Source organism: Acartia tonsa, chromosome 3 (assembly GCF_053477335.1).
Source record: "Acartia tonsa isolate MP-2025a chromosome 3, ASM5347733v1, whole genome shotgun sequence".
NCBI lineage: Eukaryota > Metazoa > Arthropoda > Copepoda > Calanoida > Acartiidae > Acartia > Acartia tonsa.
This window is the reverse complement of record NC_137262.1, coordinates 25,478,165-25,495,212: the sequence shown is the minus strand read 5'-3', so window position 1 is coordinate 25,495,212 and position 17,048 is coordinate 25,478,165. Positions and strand designations below refer to the sequence as shown.

Sequence of the window (17,048 nt, the reverse complement as noted above, 5' to 3'; positions counted from 1 at the left end):
TGAATTTTACAGTATTTCATGAAAACAAGAGTAAAAAGTTAAATTGTTTGATTTTAAATGACACATAAAATGAACATTCCTTTTTATCTGTTTAATGTTCTTTTACTAGATAAACCTCCCTTAGTTAATTGTAAATATTTTAGAGCAAGCTTAAAATATTTAGAACACTATTGGCGGATTCCCTCAAATCACATTAGGACCAATAACGTATTTATTACTTATTGTAGGTTAAGTTAGGTTAAGTATGGGTTAAGACTGCTACCACATGTTTAAGATTAGCTATTTATCGCATTGTTGTATAGAAATCTCATAGCGGATATTAAAATGCACAATTAAAAGATTAAAACCAGTCTTGTTAGCCCCGAAGGTCCGAAGCTAACAAACCTGGTATTAATTTTAAGATTTTTATTTTAATATTCGTGGAAAATGGTCTGTAATACGATGCTATACATGACTTTTCAGAATGGCTGAGAACCAGTTCTAATACAGCAGATATTAATCGTTTTAGAAACCATACTGGAAAGGTCTTTCCGCACTGCCGTTAAAAGAATTTGACGTAAATATACTTCTTAAAAAATAATAGCATTTTCTAACACAACATATGTCAGTAAAAGCATTAATTTCATTGAATTTTTTGTTTTTATATTAAAATTCTATTTCTATACCTTTATAGAAAATCATTAAATAAAGTATACTTGGTTATGTACATTTCTTTCCTTCTATTTATATTTCTTATTAATTAACTAATGGCCTGTTAATAGATGATTTTTAGTAAGGCAGGTATGCCTAAAATAACCTTTACCTCATGTCTGTACTTTTATGTTAGGTACATAAAATTTTTAACAAAGTCTTTCATGAATTAAGGTACAAGTTATAAAGCATTGTAAACTTATATTAAGATGGGTTTGAAATTCAAAGTCTTTCATGAATTAAGGTACAAGTTATAAAGCATTGTAAACTTATATTAAGATGGGTTTGAAATTCAAAGTCTTTCATGAATTAAGGTACAAGTTATAAAGCATTGTAAACTTATATTAAGATGGGTTTGAAATTCAAAGTCTTTCATGAATTAAGGTACAAGTTATAAAGCATTGTAAACTTATATTAAGATGGGTTTGAAATTTTAAAATAATATATTTCCTTTCCTCTGTACATCTGTAACGTCACAAAAGTTGTCTAATTTGGTTAGCATAATGGTTATTCTGTTTTCATTCTAAGGCAACCACACCATAACCCCCCAGACGATAACAGTCCTCTTCTTGTCAGTATTACACCTCTGTAAAGATCTCACACCCAAGGCGTCCAAGTTGGGGGGGGGGGGGGATCACCCCTGTATCCCCCTCCCATTGGACACACATTGGGGGATGTCATAAACTGTAAAGTGGGTGTTAAAATTTGATATGGGTGTCTGCTCGTTTAGATTGTCTGTCCATCTTTAATGCTCCTTTTGTTAAAGTTGTTAAAAAAATAAACTCCTCGTACTTCATTATCTAAAACTCTCTTTCTTTGTCTCATTGTATGTCTTTATTTATAGCTTCAATACTATTAGACGTAATCATCCTTGTTATATTCTCATACGTCTATTATATTCAAAGCAAACACTTTGTTGAGCTTAAGTAATTTTTACCATGTTGACTTTATGTCAACCAACAAAAAACTCAAAAACATTCAAGTAGCACAGGACATTGTTTGTTCATTTATTATATTATTTTTTTACGTTCTAATATTAAAGTACTTTTATTTTGTGGGGCGTGTTTTTTTTGCAATTGTTGAGGTAGTCTAATTGACTTACAATCCTAAAATTTAAATCTCTATTTCCCCAGCGTCACACCCGAATGGATGGCCATACAGACAGACATCGTTATACTTTGTATTATTGTTATACCCAAAAATACTTATCCAATAAATCAAATAGAAAAAAGTATCTAAAAATCATAAATGTAGAATAAGAAAATATGCTGTAAAATTGATTGTTCTTCCCGGGCACAAATCCAAAAGAATATAAAGTGTTCATATAATTTTGCAACTTTTTAAAGATGAATTTGGTAGATAGGCGTCACGTTTTTTTTAGCAATCCGCTGCTTATATAATTTTTTCAAAATTCGCAACTGCAGTTGGCAATAATTAAACAATTTTCAGCAGCTACTAATAACACTGTAGTTTGCTACCTAGGTACACTATTAACCGCAGCTGCTTACTCTTTGGACCATCTGCAGCTGAGCAGCCGTTTAAGAGTTAAGTTTTTAACCGAGCCACCTAAAAAGAGACAGCGGAATATATCTGTTTTATAAATATTTTTAAAAAAGAAACTAATAAAAAATTTAGTAGTTAGGATCACATAAAATATTCAGGAATATCCTATTACAAATAACTTATTACAAAGTACAACATTTGTAAGACTATCTTAGTTTTAAGGTATACCTAAATTATTTTTTTTCTATATTTTTTCATGGAGTACATTTTCTGTTGATTTGTAAGAAATCTGTGAAAAAATGGGATGGGGAAATATTACTTCTCGATGAAGACAAACGATATCCTTTCAAGATTCCATGTAGAAAAAAAACAGGGCGTCCGTCCGCCACCATTAAACGGTTTCGCCTCTAGCCTCTAGAGTCATTGGGAAGTCATTGGAAATAATAAAGAAAAAAATTAAGGGGTGGGGGGTTTCACGGAAGCTTCGCCTCAGAGTGCAGTGGACAGACGGACAGACAGACATAGTTCTACTTTGTTTTATAGATAATGCAGTCTCAATGTCATTTTCATACGTCATATAGATATAGTGTCAGCTATAAACACAAACTTATAATATACCACATTTAATTTCTGTGAGAAAAAAATAATGTTACAATTGTGGCTACTATAACCCTATGCGGGTATCTAGCCCTGCGGGAAACAGTAGAAATAAAATCCGATAAGATTCTTTTCCTAATTTTATTTATTGAGGCCATATTTGCACGTACTGAGCAAGGATCAAGGTAATAACCCTTTAATTCACAAGTGGACCAGCTAAAATCCACCTCTTTCTGTTTATTCAAAACAAGGAAGACGATATCCATAAAATTGAATATAAATTAAAATACTAGTTTATTAAATTGGTCTTTAGTATAACTTTATGTAAGGTTACTAAGGCGAAACTCCTCGTATGGGCTAATAAAGATATAAAATTGAGGGGGGGGGGGGGAGGAGGGTGTTATTATTAAAGGTTTAATGTCTATATCACTGATTTTACCGAATCAACCTTTTTAGGAAATAGATTATAGGTCAGATGTAGGCCTGTTACACAAAATAGATAGATAAAACAATGACAAGATTATTAGATTGATAGATTAAAGTAATAGATTATAGGTCATACGTAGGTTTGTGTTAGGTATAGAATAAATAGATATAAAATGTATAATATGATTTCATAGATTCATTTAAAATATTATACGCTGGTATGATGTGTTATAATACAGAGTTTAAACAGTACCAATTTTGCAAGTTTTCAAACCTGTAACGTCAGCATACAAAAAAAATAGTTAAATTTTAATCATATTGTTGTGAACTGTATATAGATAAGATATACAGAATACAATTATCTGAAATTAAAAGAGATAATGATCAAAGTAAAAAAATACATCCATTCGGACAAAAAGCGCAAGGGAAGAAAAAAAATTTAGAACTAAATTCGTGCGTTAAAAAAATTAAGCTAAAACTTATTTGAGTTCAAAAGTGTCAAAATAAGATTCGCAAAAAGTTCACTTATTATATTGAGGCGTAGCAATAGATGTTATAGTCATTTTTGATGCCATTTTTTGGCAGGTAAAACATATCTTAATATGAAATTTCTGTTCGACAGATCATCTAATTTCAAGATTATTTCTTTAGTTTTAGCGAACGATCTTTCATGACAGACCGTTAAACGCATAGAACAAACTTTAATTATAGAGTTCCTGCGCTGGGGGAAAGTGGATAGTAAAAAAATAATGTTATGAAACATATGATGAAGAGCTTAATTACTGCATAATAATATTATGAATACTTGATAAAAATAATGATAAATGATACAGACACTGTACACTGTACATAAAGGTGTACAAACCATTCATTTCTTTTGTAGCAATTACTCTTTTTTTATGCAGAATTTCTGTTTGTACGTCGTGGAGCAAATATAAAGATTTTATTGGTTCTTGGTCCATTAAAATCTTGATGAAAATTAACTTAAAACCCAGTAATACAGGGATGGGACATTTAAAAACTTATCTCTCTCTCCATGCTAGGACCCAATATGCTTTGCAAGTTTAACTTGATGTAGAGAAGAAAAACACACTTATGCAATTAACAAATTAAGTTGCCAACTGCTTCAGTTTATTGCCATTTTTTTCTTGCAAACTCCCAAATTTAAAATCTGCTGTCTGTTTGTTATGTTAGGGAGATTTAGCTGTGTCATTTTCTGTATACACCATACAACACCATACAACTAGGGAGGGTGGGGACATTGGGCTGCTTCTATACTATTACGCAAAGTATTATAATAACGTTTTCTTAAATTACTCAAACTTTTGAGACTTCACTTGAATATACGTTCAATAAATCGAGTGTTTAAACATTTCATTCACTTATTGTAATCTTCAGAAGGAATAGTTTTATGTATCAATTCAGCAGTTATTGTCTTTAGATCCATGTATACAAAGTATGTAAGAAAACGTATATATTTTAATTAGAAAAGTATTACATTAATTCTATATAAGGAAAATGAAATACAGAATAAGATGTATACATGAAGCAGCTTATAGTGAATATAAAAAAAATACGTATACAATACAATTGACCAATGATAGGCCAGAATATATTTTACCCTTTGTGAATTAAAATGTATACTGGCCTATTATTGGTCTTTTTTATTGTATGTATGAGGACATCTTTTTATAGACTCTATGAGCTGCTTCTGAATACATAACTAATTGAATTATAACACCTCATTTTTGGTCATTTTGGTCAGGTTGAGGATTGGGTTTAATTTTAGCTGTGCTGTATATACACCCCAAAAAGATGTGTGTTGAATTACTTGTGCATGCATATTTGCACACTTTTAATTCATTTGTAACATGGGAAGGACCCTTTAAAATATTAATACTTGTTGATGGAAGTCTTAATGTTTTTAAGTCTGTTTTTAAGGATTGGTCTAAAGTGATTAACTTTCAATAATCTATTTTATCTAGTGGTATGCACAACTATTCATTAGGGGGGTGTTAAACCATTTGGGGTTGAAAATAGAAGAAGGCAGACCTGCCCATTTTCAATTTTAATGGAGTTTTTGATACCCGGCCATACACCCCTTTACTGCACGCTATAAATTGCTTGCTATTTTTAAACTCTTACCATAGGCTAAATTGAAAAAAAATTATGAAAATTAGTTAAAATATTTAACATTAAAATCTTTGAAGCGTAGGCAAAAAAATTGCAGATAGTATTTGATTTCCATGTGAAACTTTTGTATCATTATTATTTCGACATTAGACCGTAGTTTTAATTCTAAAAATGGTGACATAGTCAACCTCTTGCCAAAAAATTTATGTAGATCACAGAATGCCAAGTCGTTTATTTATCAACAATAACCTCTATTTGTAAATTACATAAAGTGGACAAAAATCTTTGAAATTTTATGTCAACACAACGTTTTCATATGTGACAAGGATTTTATTTCTAAAAATTGAATCTGACCTCATTTTAAAATTTGCAAGAGGTAAAAAAGATGAAATTGAATTATTTAAATAATCGTGACATAGGACTGATCATTTTCTGAAGATTTAACATGTAAAATAAACTTGGTAAAACATGGTAAAACCAGAACGAGATTGTTCTGGGAAAAAAATTTAGATTTTAAAATAAATCTCCTTATTTCATCATTGCTTAATTAAAATAAGACATATTTCTTTTTCTCAAATGTCATAATCATTAAAGCCCTCATTCAATTAATCTTATTTCTAATTAGCCAACCGAATGTTTCATATGAATTTTAAAGAAGCTAATGCTATGCTGTTATTAAAACCATATTCCCTATTTGTTTTTGATCAGGAATTTGTAAATCAAATAATTTTCCTCAAAATTTCTTAAGTTTTGCCTTCTGTAACTTGTTTTTTAAGCTGGCAAGCAGACACATAAAAACCAATAACCAACTTAATTACCCTTCTTTTCCTAAATTTATTTTTATTCGTTAAGTATGTTGCCTTATAACAAGGACAATTATAATTGCAAGCGACGCAACCTCTGGTTGGAAATATATTATTGACTTACAATCTCAATAATGTATGTCGACTATATGGCATTAAATCAAAATAGTCATAAATGACAAAGACTTATTATTGATATTATAAAAGACTTTACTTATAAGCCTAAGAAAAAAGAACTTTTATGACATAAGAAATCAGCTGGATTTTAAAATTTGGTTGAAATCCTATTATATACATTAGTAAGGTTTATTTGTCTGTAGCTTAAGAATTAATGAACTGATTGGCATTTTATTAAAGGGAAGCTTCATATAGGTCCCCGGATGGTTTAAGCATAGTTCATGTTTAGATTAAGACTTAGGATGCTTTTTCTGTCTTTCTCCAAACCTTTGAAAATAGAGTCCCTAGATGATAGGGACGCAGCGCTAGTATTATTACGAAGTAAGCAACATTTTCATCTATATGATTGGAATAAACTGACTGACGGACAAAATAAAGAGGATCTGCAAATCTAAAAAGCAAGAGGTTTATTTTGAAAGAGTATTTACATAAGGCTTGTGTGTGAATATTTGACAAATGATTAAGTTAACAATGCATAGAGTGTGTTTGTGTGCGTGTGTATGTCTGTGTGTGTTTGTTTGTACGTGTGTGAATATACAGGCTGGTTACAAAAAAGCAAAACATAACAGTCGATTTTCAATGAGAGGAAGTTGACTTTACCTCTAAAAAATGTCTACCCTTCCTTACCTCTGAAAATAAACCAGCTACCAAATGCAAATTACAACACATAATACTTTGTATTGATGGAGCATGGTCCCGTCCATGAATCCTTGATAGTAGGATATATTTATATTAACTTCCTATATTTTATAGAAAAAAATCAAATAATATTTTGCAATATGGTAGCCAATAATTAGTACATTAAACTTATCTTACATTGATCTAAATAAAACATTCCATTCATTTGGACTTGAGTTGCTTACAGAAAGTTGGTACATGAAGAAAATTATTTATCCTATTTACTAGCTAGTTTATTTATTTATTGATCAGCGTGTTTATCAGTGACTTTAATAACCCTTTTAAATGCCATTTTATAGATAGAAATACCATCACATAAAGAGTCAACAAATAAAAAACTTAAATACCAAAAAAGAAATTTTCTCTTGATCAACCTGTAAGTATGTATATATTTGTGTTGGATAGGAAAGCTTAATGTCTCCAGAATTATTGTCTTAAAACATGTTTTCCTACATTTCCATATTTTTAAATGTGGAGTAAATGATACCCCCCCCCCCCCCAGAATGATGCAAATAAGTACAATTAATATAAAACATAAACCTTGATCCCCTAAATATGAGCTTGTATCAGGAATCTGATTTGTCATATAAAATTTGTATCCATATGGTAACAGGTTGTAAAGCTGTAACCTAAAACACTTTATCCTAAAAATGTATCTCATTTCTATACATGAGAACACAGCTATGGTCTTTATTAAAACATAAATCTAACCCTCCAGGCTCCCTAACTTCAAAGAGGTTCTAATCTTACCTTTAAGAACAATAATCTTAAAAATTATAACAATGAGAGGAATAGAGGTATTTTTTTGGTGCTCTGATTGGAAACTAAAGGAACCTGGCCATATTTTATTGTTAAAACCTTGTGGCTAAAAACAAAGGGTTAAAGGGAAAGGTCAATAAAAATAATGTACGTTTCAGTAAAAAAATATTATGAACATTAAAATTCATATACATATTAAATAGGTAAATAACATCCTGTAATTAAAGCAAATAAACTAATTTGTCTTGCAATAAAAACAATTTTGATAAATTTTGATGTCACTTTACCTTAAACTTATTTTCAAAAAAATCTCCAATATTTTTAGGTATTTTTATGTGTGTTTATCAAAACACTTATATTCATAAATATGGCTCTCCAAAAACACTTACTACCCCGCGACACATTCTTTAAATCAAGGATTTTGTTTTGTCCCAAGTAATTTGTTTTTCTTGGAAACATAAAAACAAAATGTTAAGAGACATGAGCACAAAGATATTAAAATCAAAGTTATGATATAATTTAAGCACGCCGTCTAAGCACAAACATCACTTCAACGAGGGATTGTCCGTTAAAATTCAAACATTTAAGCTAAATCTGAAAAAATTAAGCCTTCAGCTAATAAAATATTCATAGTAAAATAGTCATACAAAGGTACAAAGGAAAAGACAATTGCCATAAATTGATGTACCTTGTACATCCCTAATGATGACAAACAATATAACCCCCTTCTGTAAGTTGCAATAAGTAGATAAAACGTTTAGACACTCAACCCTATAAAATAATCAATAAAAATTTTATAAAAGTTCCTAAAGTTGTTAAACATAAATATAAGAAAACATTATCATAAAACCTTGGGGACAAGTGTAATAAACAGCCCATTGCAGACTACATATTTGCTATGCTGTTTGGCCGCAGCCGTTTCAAATCGAATATCAGAGAATTTCTTAAAATACTCTCTATAAAGTTCTTAAATTTACAACTTATGTTTGAAACACTTTGTATAAATAATTCTTTTTTTCGGCCTGAATGTTGGAAAAGTAAGTATTTTTTGACTAATTATGTTTGTCAGTTAGAATAGGGTAGACGGAAATAATTAGTTTTTATTGACCCAAAATTTCGAAATTGGTGTATGCTGCTGTTTTATGCTCAGCAAATAAGATTCTCTATAATTAGGGAATGTCCATACGTCCGCCTGTTACTCCGTTGGGGAGAGAAACCCACACAAGGCGCACCAAATAAAAAGCAAAGATGTTTTTTTTATCAAAGTAAATACATCATGAAAACGGAGCCATTCCAGGGATCTTAATGAAAAAGTCAATTGACCTTTTTTTTATGTACAACTCAAATGATAATAAACAAAATCAACTTTATGTACATTAAAATAATCAGTTGAAAAGTTATGACAACGATAGTTCTTTAAAACCAATCTAGTTCTTTACGTTTTTGAGCCAACTAATAAGAGAATCTGTTTATTCAACTTTGGGTAACTTTATAATTTAGACTCCAATGTCTCATCCCTCCATGGTTTGCTCTGTATTAGATTTTTACTCACTGCACTAGCACAAACAAACGTATATCCTTACAGAAAATCTATGCCTGCTATTTATATTAAAAAATATTGGCTTATTTATGAATTATCATTATTTCTCTTTCTGCACTACCCACAGATAAAATAGTCCTTGTTGTCAATTAAAATGTCTGCATTTTCTTTATATTACTAAATGCAGAGGCTAGTATTGATTGCAACCTATAAAAGAATAGACAAAACAAGAATAAAAATATCCATAATTCAGAAAATTGTCTGAATAAACAGATCTGCAGTCATGTTACTGTTGATGCATTTTTAAGTATGAGCCAGATTGATAAAAAATATACCAAAGCGACTTTTGCTGGAATTATCAACTGCAACTATTTTCTTTTAATAAAATAAGGGAGCAATGTAGTTATAGAGACACTAAGCAACGTATACATAAAGAAAAGAAAATGGGACATGCATGGCTAACCCTTTTGTATTGTATGTCGTTCGATATTATTTAAGGCATTAAGCATATTCTTTATACGTGGCTTAGAGAGAGGATTTTCTTACAGTTAGTATGTGTCGGTATTTCCTGAACAGACTTTCTCATGTTTTGTTGCCCATATAATTTTGAAAAATAAAGATTCCTGTAACTATAAGGCACAATGTTTCAAGCCTAGCACTAAAGGTACAATCAGGAAATATTTCATTATTCATAAGCAAGACAAGGTTTTGGTTCTTTTTATATGTTATAATCGTAGTATCTCAAATGCGTATTGTAATTACTTTCATTATCAACATCCTAAATTAAAAACAAATTTATGGATGTTGTCATCCATGTGCCCAGTAATGTTTACTACACTATTTATATATGTATGTATATTTCCTTTCCTATCAAATATTCTATTTATCAAACGTGGGGCTAATTTCTTTTGACATTTTTGATTAATATTCAGTTTCTAGAATAAATTTGTGATTGCTTACACATTATTTGTAGCATAGCTATTCTAGAATTTCTAGCTTCATGTACGTTTGTTCATCCGTTCATATTTAATTACAAGTACCCTACTATAATGAAATGAAAGTTCAAGAAAGTTTAAAGCAGCCCAGTAAATTACTTAATCTTTACTCATTAATGTACTTTTTTTCTTAACATAATAATATTGATGCAATGTATATGAACATAATCATTCTTGGTTTTACTACATATTTACTTACGCACAAAAATGCTTGAGTAATATTCATTAAAAGTTTTGAGTAGCAAATTATTATTTTACTAGTGGCGTGCACTCGAAATTTTCGACACTCCTTCCCTCCATTTTGATTTTTGATACTACCCTTAAACCAGCGATCGAGTGGGGTGTAAACGAGGGGTGTGCAGAGGGATAGACACACAGGAGGTAGAACCATCTTAATGTTGCCAGGTAGATACAACCCCTCCTCCTTCTTCACGCTTCTGTTTTTAAACATATTTAGAGTCAGTGTGACCTGAGCAAAGGATTTGACTTTTAACTTCATTTGTCCATTTCACCATTTGAGGTTTTCTCTACGGTGCCAAAACCCCACTGGAATTTTGACCCCTGTTTAAAACTAAGTTCTCCCATGATTTTGTAGCTTGAAAACATTTTATTCTTTGACCAACCTTGATTTTTTCTAACTCTAAATTTGTAACTGCTATTAATTTTGCTTCATTTAGTTCTGGCTTATTTGCTTAAAGTTTAAAGCTCCGATCATTTCAAATGTTTTTTTCACAGTCATGACTTTTGAATAGCAAAGCTGCTCTAAAACTCTGAAAAAGTAGAAATATAGTTTTCTAAACTACTCTATTAGTTAATGCGACAATTTTTTTTGCCTTACTTGAAAATACTCCAGAGCCCATAGCATCAACAAGAAATTTTTCTGAGACTTTTCAGAGCTTTGCTACTTTTGTATGTTGTCATCCTTGACATAGCAGCCTGTGTGAATGTATTTTGCTTTGCTATGCTTGCATTTTGAAGGCAAAAATTATCCAATGTAAAATGATTTTTCAAACTTTAATTCAAACCTGCTTCTAGATTAATTTAAATAATTTAAGACAGATAAATTATTTGAGCAGCTGTATGTGTGTCCAGTAACATCTTAAAAAACGGCTTAAGTAATTTTCAATGTTAATCATAAAGCAGTAGGGTAACCCTGCAACCTTTTTTTGTGACAAAGCCATTTGTAAAATATTAAGAAATAAAATGCATTAAAAACAAAAAGTAACATAAAAATAGACAATATTTCCAACAGATATTAATGAATCCATCTATCATAGTGCATGAAAAAGACAATTAAATAATAATGCACAAAAATAAGTATTCTGTCTATTCTTTCTTTCTTTCTACAATAGAATTATAATGTGCATAGAATGGGTGAAAGAGTTATTTATAACCATATTTACTCTTAAAACCAAAACATTACATTTACTAAATAATTCCATATTTAAATGTGTTCTTACCGCGATTATTATGGACAAAATTATCTTTGTAAATTAATGTACTGTCATCTTAAACCTGTATCAGAGTTATATTATTCTTAACGAGTACAATTATGCTCATAAGCCGCGCAGCAATTTTTAGGAAAGAACTGATTACACATAAAAAGAACTATGAATAAATAATATACGGTACACCGACAAACCTCCTACCACGACAAACGTCCTAATGCGACAAACGTCCTAAACCTCGTAATGCGACAAACGTCCTAATGCGACAAACCTCCTAAAGGGACAAACGTCCTAATGCGACATCTCTTAAGTAAAACGCCCTAAAAATTTTCAAAAATTATGAAATAAAAAAATCTTCCAAAATTTGAGAACAAAATCCACTAACGTTAATACAAATTAACAATATAAAATCCAATATGGCGATAAAACACAGGGACATAATTTTTAATTGAATTTATTTATTGAATAACTTTGCACACAGGCTGAAAATTAAAAATCCGTCCGACAGTTTTCCCAAAGTCTGCGTTGGCCATAGAATGGCATGGTTTTGAACCCGATACAATCATGCATAACAAAAATCGACCTTTAATTTTTAAAATTCTTTTTTTAAAATTTATATTCGAACATTTTTAAATTAAGTTGTGAAAGATTTAAATTTTTAAAATATTTTAGGAGGTTTTACTTAAGAGATGTCGCATTAGGACGTTTGTCGTTTAGGAGGTTTGTCGCTTAGGAGGTTTGTCGCATTAGGACGTTTGTCGCAGTAGGATGTTTGTCGGTGTACCTAATATACAGACTAACAATATCATAAATGTTCTAGATAAGTTTACTTTTTTTGCAATGTTTAATACTTAAAATTTCATAAATCCACCAACAAATAAGGATTCTTAAATTGCACAGATGTTATGACAGATCCTAGTTATAAAGTAGTTGAGAAACTAAGTATGTCATAAATCAATATATTTATTACAGACATGATCGAATACACTTTTAAGATTATACAGGAATTTGATTTATTGCTTATCAATTATTCAAAGGGTTCATATTAAATTGTTGTTTCATAGATATAAATCATTAATGGTATACTTTCATTTCATTTCATTTCATTTTCTTTTCTTTATTTTTTTTAAATTTAAAGTTTTCAACAAAATGATTTAGGCTATTTTATTTCTAACTTAAAGTCTTTATGTATGATTTGATAGTCCACTACTCTTTCCCTCAAATACAGAACTCCTGGTGCTCAAAGAATGATTGTTTTTATTTTTAAAGAGTTAATTGACTGTTGGAAAATATAATAGACGTAAATACGTATCAAATTATGAGTAGCTGCACTGCTAAAAACAGTTATATTGTCGTATTCTGGTATAACGTATGTCATAAAAAATTACTTTTTTGTCTGTAGATTAAAACTAAGAGGTTTAGGAACTGATACTTTGTAAATTCAATAAAGATTTAGTAAAAGTCCCCAAATGGTTTAGCCAACGAATGCAAGAGAGTTTATAAAACTTTAGATACCAGTGAAATTTACAATTCATTGTCTTCTCCCTCTCTGAGATATCTAAACTTAGTACTAGACTTGAGTCCAGACCAATTTAATAATTTTTCATGTAAAACAGTTTTTATAACGTTATAAAATTGAAGATTATTTGATACTAAAATAGTTTAAGTGGTGCTTATAAAGTCTAGAGATACACTAAGAGATAAATTGTGCCATAATTTCCGCTTGAATATAAACAATGCAAGTTAATTTTATTTGAATATCTTTAAATCTAACCATTATCAATGTAAAATAGAGTTTCAAAATATCAAAAAGCATTGATATTACATTGATGTTTAAAATCTACTATGCAATTTAGCTATTATGAATAATTGTGCGCTTTTTATAATTGTAAGGCCTAGTTAATTTTATATTAATTCTCTAATACTCTGAAAATTACTGATTATACTGTTTTCGCGATCATGATAAAATATTTTTTTGCGTAATTGATGACGTACCAAAGTCTAGTGATACTGAGAGATAGACATTTTCTTTCTATCTAGCTTGCATATCTTGACATTTCTTAAGCAACTTTAAGATACATATTTTGTAAATAATATGATCAATGTGATAATTGATAGGATTCTTTACTTATTATAAAATAGAAATCAAAAATACAATACAATGAATTATATGACTGTTATTAGATTTAGACTAGCATAGAAAAAAGTAATCGAGTTTCTAGTTATATAAAAGAAATCTTTTTGTAATCTTAAAATACCCTTTGAAATATATGCTTTTTTATTGACATACATATGTAATGTTATATTTAGAATATCTGGCATTTTTAAAAGGTGATCATGGCTGACATATTACTGACATGCCTTATGCTATCTTAATATACACTATTCTAATGATCTATTTTTTTTATACAAAAGTTTAAAAAGTTTTAAGAGTACCGTGTATTTAAAGTTGTTAAAATAGGGCAGTAAATGCAAAACATTGATTATCTTATTGCAAGCCTCGGCAGCCGCAGTCGCCGGTCCAACTTTGTAAATTATCCTCACGAGAAAATTCACTGTGGACGCCAGTTTTCTACACTCTCAAAAAACCTTCAAAACTAAAATCGAGTGCTTTTTTTAAACACCCCATGGCCGATTTTCACAATGGGCGGCTACCAACCCCCTAAGTATTAATGTGATTTCAAGTATAAATTTTAAAACAACTGGGTTAATGTTTCCTTAGGAGTGCCATTACATTCGCATATTAACCAGAACTGCAAATTATTAGGACAGCACAAACTGCCCCATTACCTTTGCTTAACTGTAAATAAACAAAACAGACCAACTAATTTATTTGCTGAAATGATTCTACAAATGTTCTCAGTCCATGTCAATTATTTTTAACATCAAGTTTTTATGCAAATAAAGTGTCTTATTGAAAGCTAAATCCGACAAATATGATGTTTTTGCCAGTAGTAGATTGTAATTATGCTCTGCAGTAAAAGCTGCTCTGAAGGAATACTTAACATAGCCAATTAGAAGGTTCATAATACTTGAATTATATACTTTTATAGAAACTTTGAAGTACAGACATAAATGAAATCGGTACATAAAAAACTTTAATTTGAGAGGGGTTTGAAAAAGAATTATTAAAAACGTTATACAAATACAAATAACATTTCACTGTTTATCGGAATGTTTATTTCATTCTGTATATAGGTTAGATTATCATTCATAATTATTAGTTTTTGATAAATACGTTAATAGAAAGATAAACGAAAAAAAATATCTAAAATTTATATTTGAGAGATTTAGTTTTTGAAAGTAAACACACATGGTCAATTTTAAAGCTTTCTACACTTTTAGTGAAGTGGCGTTTTTGCTGTTTGCAAAAATTAGTAACAAAAATCTTTTATGGAATTCATTTTTACGATTTAGTATTCATAAATAGAAAAGCTTGAATTAAAAAAAACTTAATATTTATAGATCAACGAGGACAATAACGTACATAAGTAGCTTAGGAAGGACTAAATACCACATATTTTAAATTTTAGTATCTACCAAATACAAAACAAAGCAGAAACAGTCCGATATTCATTGTTTTTTCATACTATAATTTAGAAATCTTTAAAAAATCAAGAGTCATATTTACCATTTGTTGAATTTTGTGGTAGCATTTTAGATTAAGAAATATAAAAAAGATGGATTTGGGTATTATTTCCCGGAAAAAAATTTGCATTATTATTTAAACTCCAGTTAATTTTTTTGCAAATATGATCCTTTAAAATGGACACAAAAATTTCTGCTTAATTTTACTAAATGGTCTCGACTGACATATTTTAACGTGCTTTGAATAGGATAAGATTACATGTCAATTACAGACATTTGACCAACATGAAGCTTGCTTTTAAATACATATCACTACAATATAATAATAACAATTTGTAACATTAATACTTCATCTTTACATCGATATAATAACAGATTAAAGTTTCACAGGGGAACAGCAAATTATTTTTGCACAGGCAAAATTTGTGCTTCATGACTTAAAGATTTTGAAATATTTGAATAAATAAACGGAGTGAAGTATATGTGCGTGTGCAAAGTTAAGTGGTTGACGTTCTAGGGCATAAATGATTTTTCTTTAAATTTGACCCAGGTATTTTTAGAAACTAATATAAGTAAGTCAAAACAAAAATGGTAAACAGTTATTTGAATTTATTCTAAAATTCTTTTTATTTTTAGGTTTCGCAGGCGGCTCTAATCTGAACGATGATTATGGATTTAAACTTTGGTCTGAAGGTAATAATTTAAAATGTTAGCATATTTTTCCTACATTTTGTTCATACACAATTAAACACGTATGTAAAACAGAACTTGGATAAAAATGAGAGTTTTTACATTTAAGCAAAAAAATGAAAGTAAGAGAATAAAAAACCCAGTGAATATGGATTTACGTTTTAGGGACTAGAGGGTGAATAATTATTTTGCAGGGGAATAGTCCCTTTCGTGGCAAAACCCCTTAAGGGGCGATTCGTCGTATTTTTAAAAAAGCTTTTTATAGGTTAGAGCCCCCCGCAGGGGCTAGAAATAGGAGAAAAGCTATTGTGAAAAATACGAAGAATCGCCACTTAAGGTGCGTTGCCACCAAAGGGACTATACCCTTATGTAGGAAAAAAAACTATAAAATCGTCCCTTTTAATTTGTAGGATTAGAATAATGATATTTTTGTCTACTTAAACAATCATTTAAAATTGAAAAAAATTTCATTGGAAAACTGTATTTGCTATTTCATGAAAGTATATTTTATATTTTTGAAGAAACTTGCCTGAAATATTCGTTTTGTGTCTGTTAGTAAGTCTGGTGTCTACAGAGATCTTGAGGGATAAGACAATAGATTAAACAAATAACCCGTGTTGCGGAGCCGGGAGCCGTGGAGCCGCCATATTTTGCTGGAGCCGGAACCGGAGCTGGAGCCGTAATTTTTTTTCAAAAAACGGCTCCGGCTCCGGACTAGATAAACAAAGAGATTTTTTTTTATAAATCATAATTTGGTAACTCTGTTTTGTCATGTGCAAATGCCCCTTTTAAGTTTTTCAAGTCCATTTTTATCAAAAATTGAACTTTTAAAACCTTCAAAAGTAAAAAAATAGGCGTTGCTACAAAAGACCTACTCTACAAAAGACCTACCCCTACAAAAGACCTACTCGTCGGTTCTACAAAAGACCAACGCCTACAAAAGACCTACTCTACCAAAGACCAACGCCTACAAAAGACCTACTCTACAAAAAATCGTAATGCTAGAAGGTCATGGCCGCAG

The 17,048-nt window shown here is 30.1% G+C and overlaps 2 protein-coding genes across 2 annotated transcripts in view; one reads left to right on the top strand and one right to left on the bottom strand.

The window, feature by feature from the left end:
- The window catches only part of LOC145313731 (dual specificity protein kinase CLK2-like), a 317,678-nt gene that overhangs the window by 48,661 nt on the left and 251,969 nt on the right, over positions 1-17,048 (bottom strand). The gene's annotated exons all lie outside the window — the stretch shown is intronic.
- Positions 1-17,048, top strand: part of LOC145315168 (zwei Ig domain protein zig-8-like) — a 43,218-nt gene that overhangs the window by 3,862 nt on the left and 22,308 nt on the right. Inside the window, exon 2 of the mRNA XM_080155209.1 lies at positions 15,974-16,030. Within this exon, the coding sequence (XP_080011335.1) occupies positions 15,974-16,030 (57 nt within the window). The remainder of the gene's footprint in view (positions 1-15,973; positions 16,031-17,048) is intronic.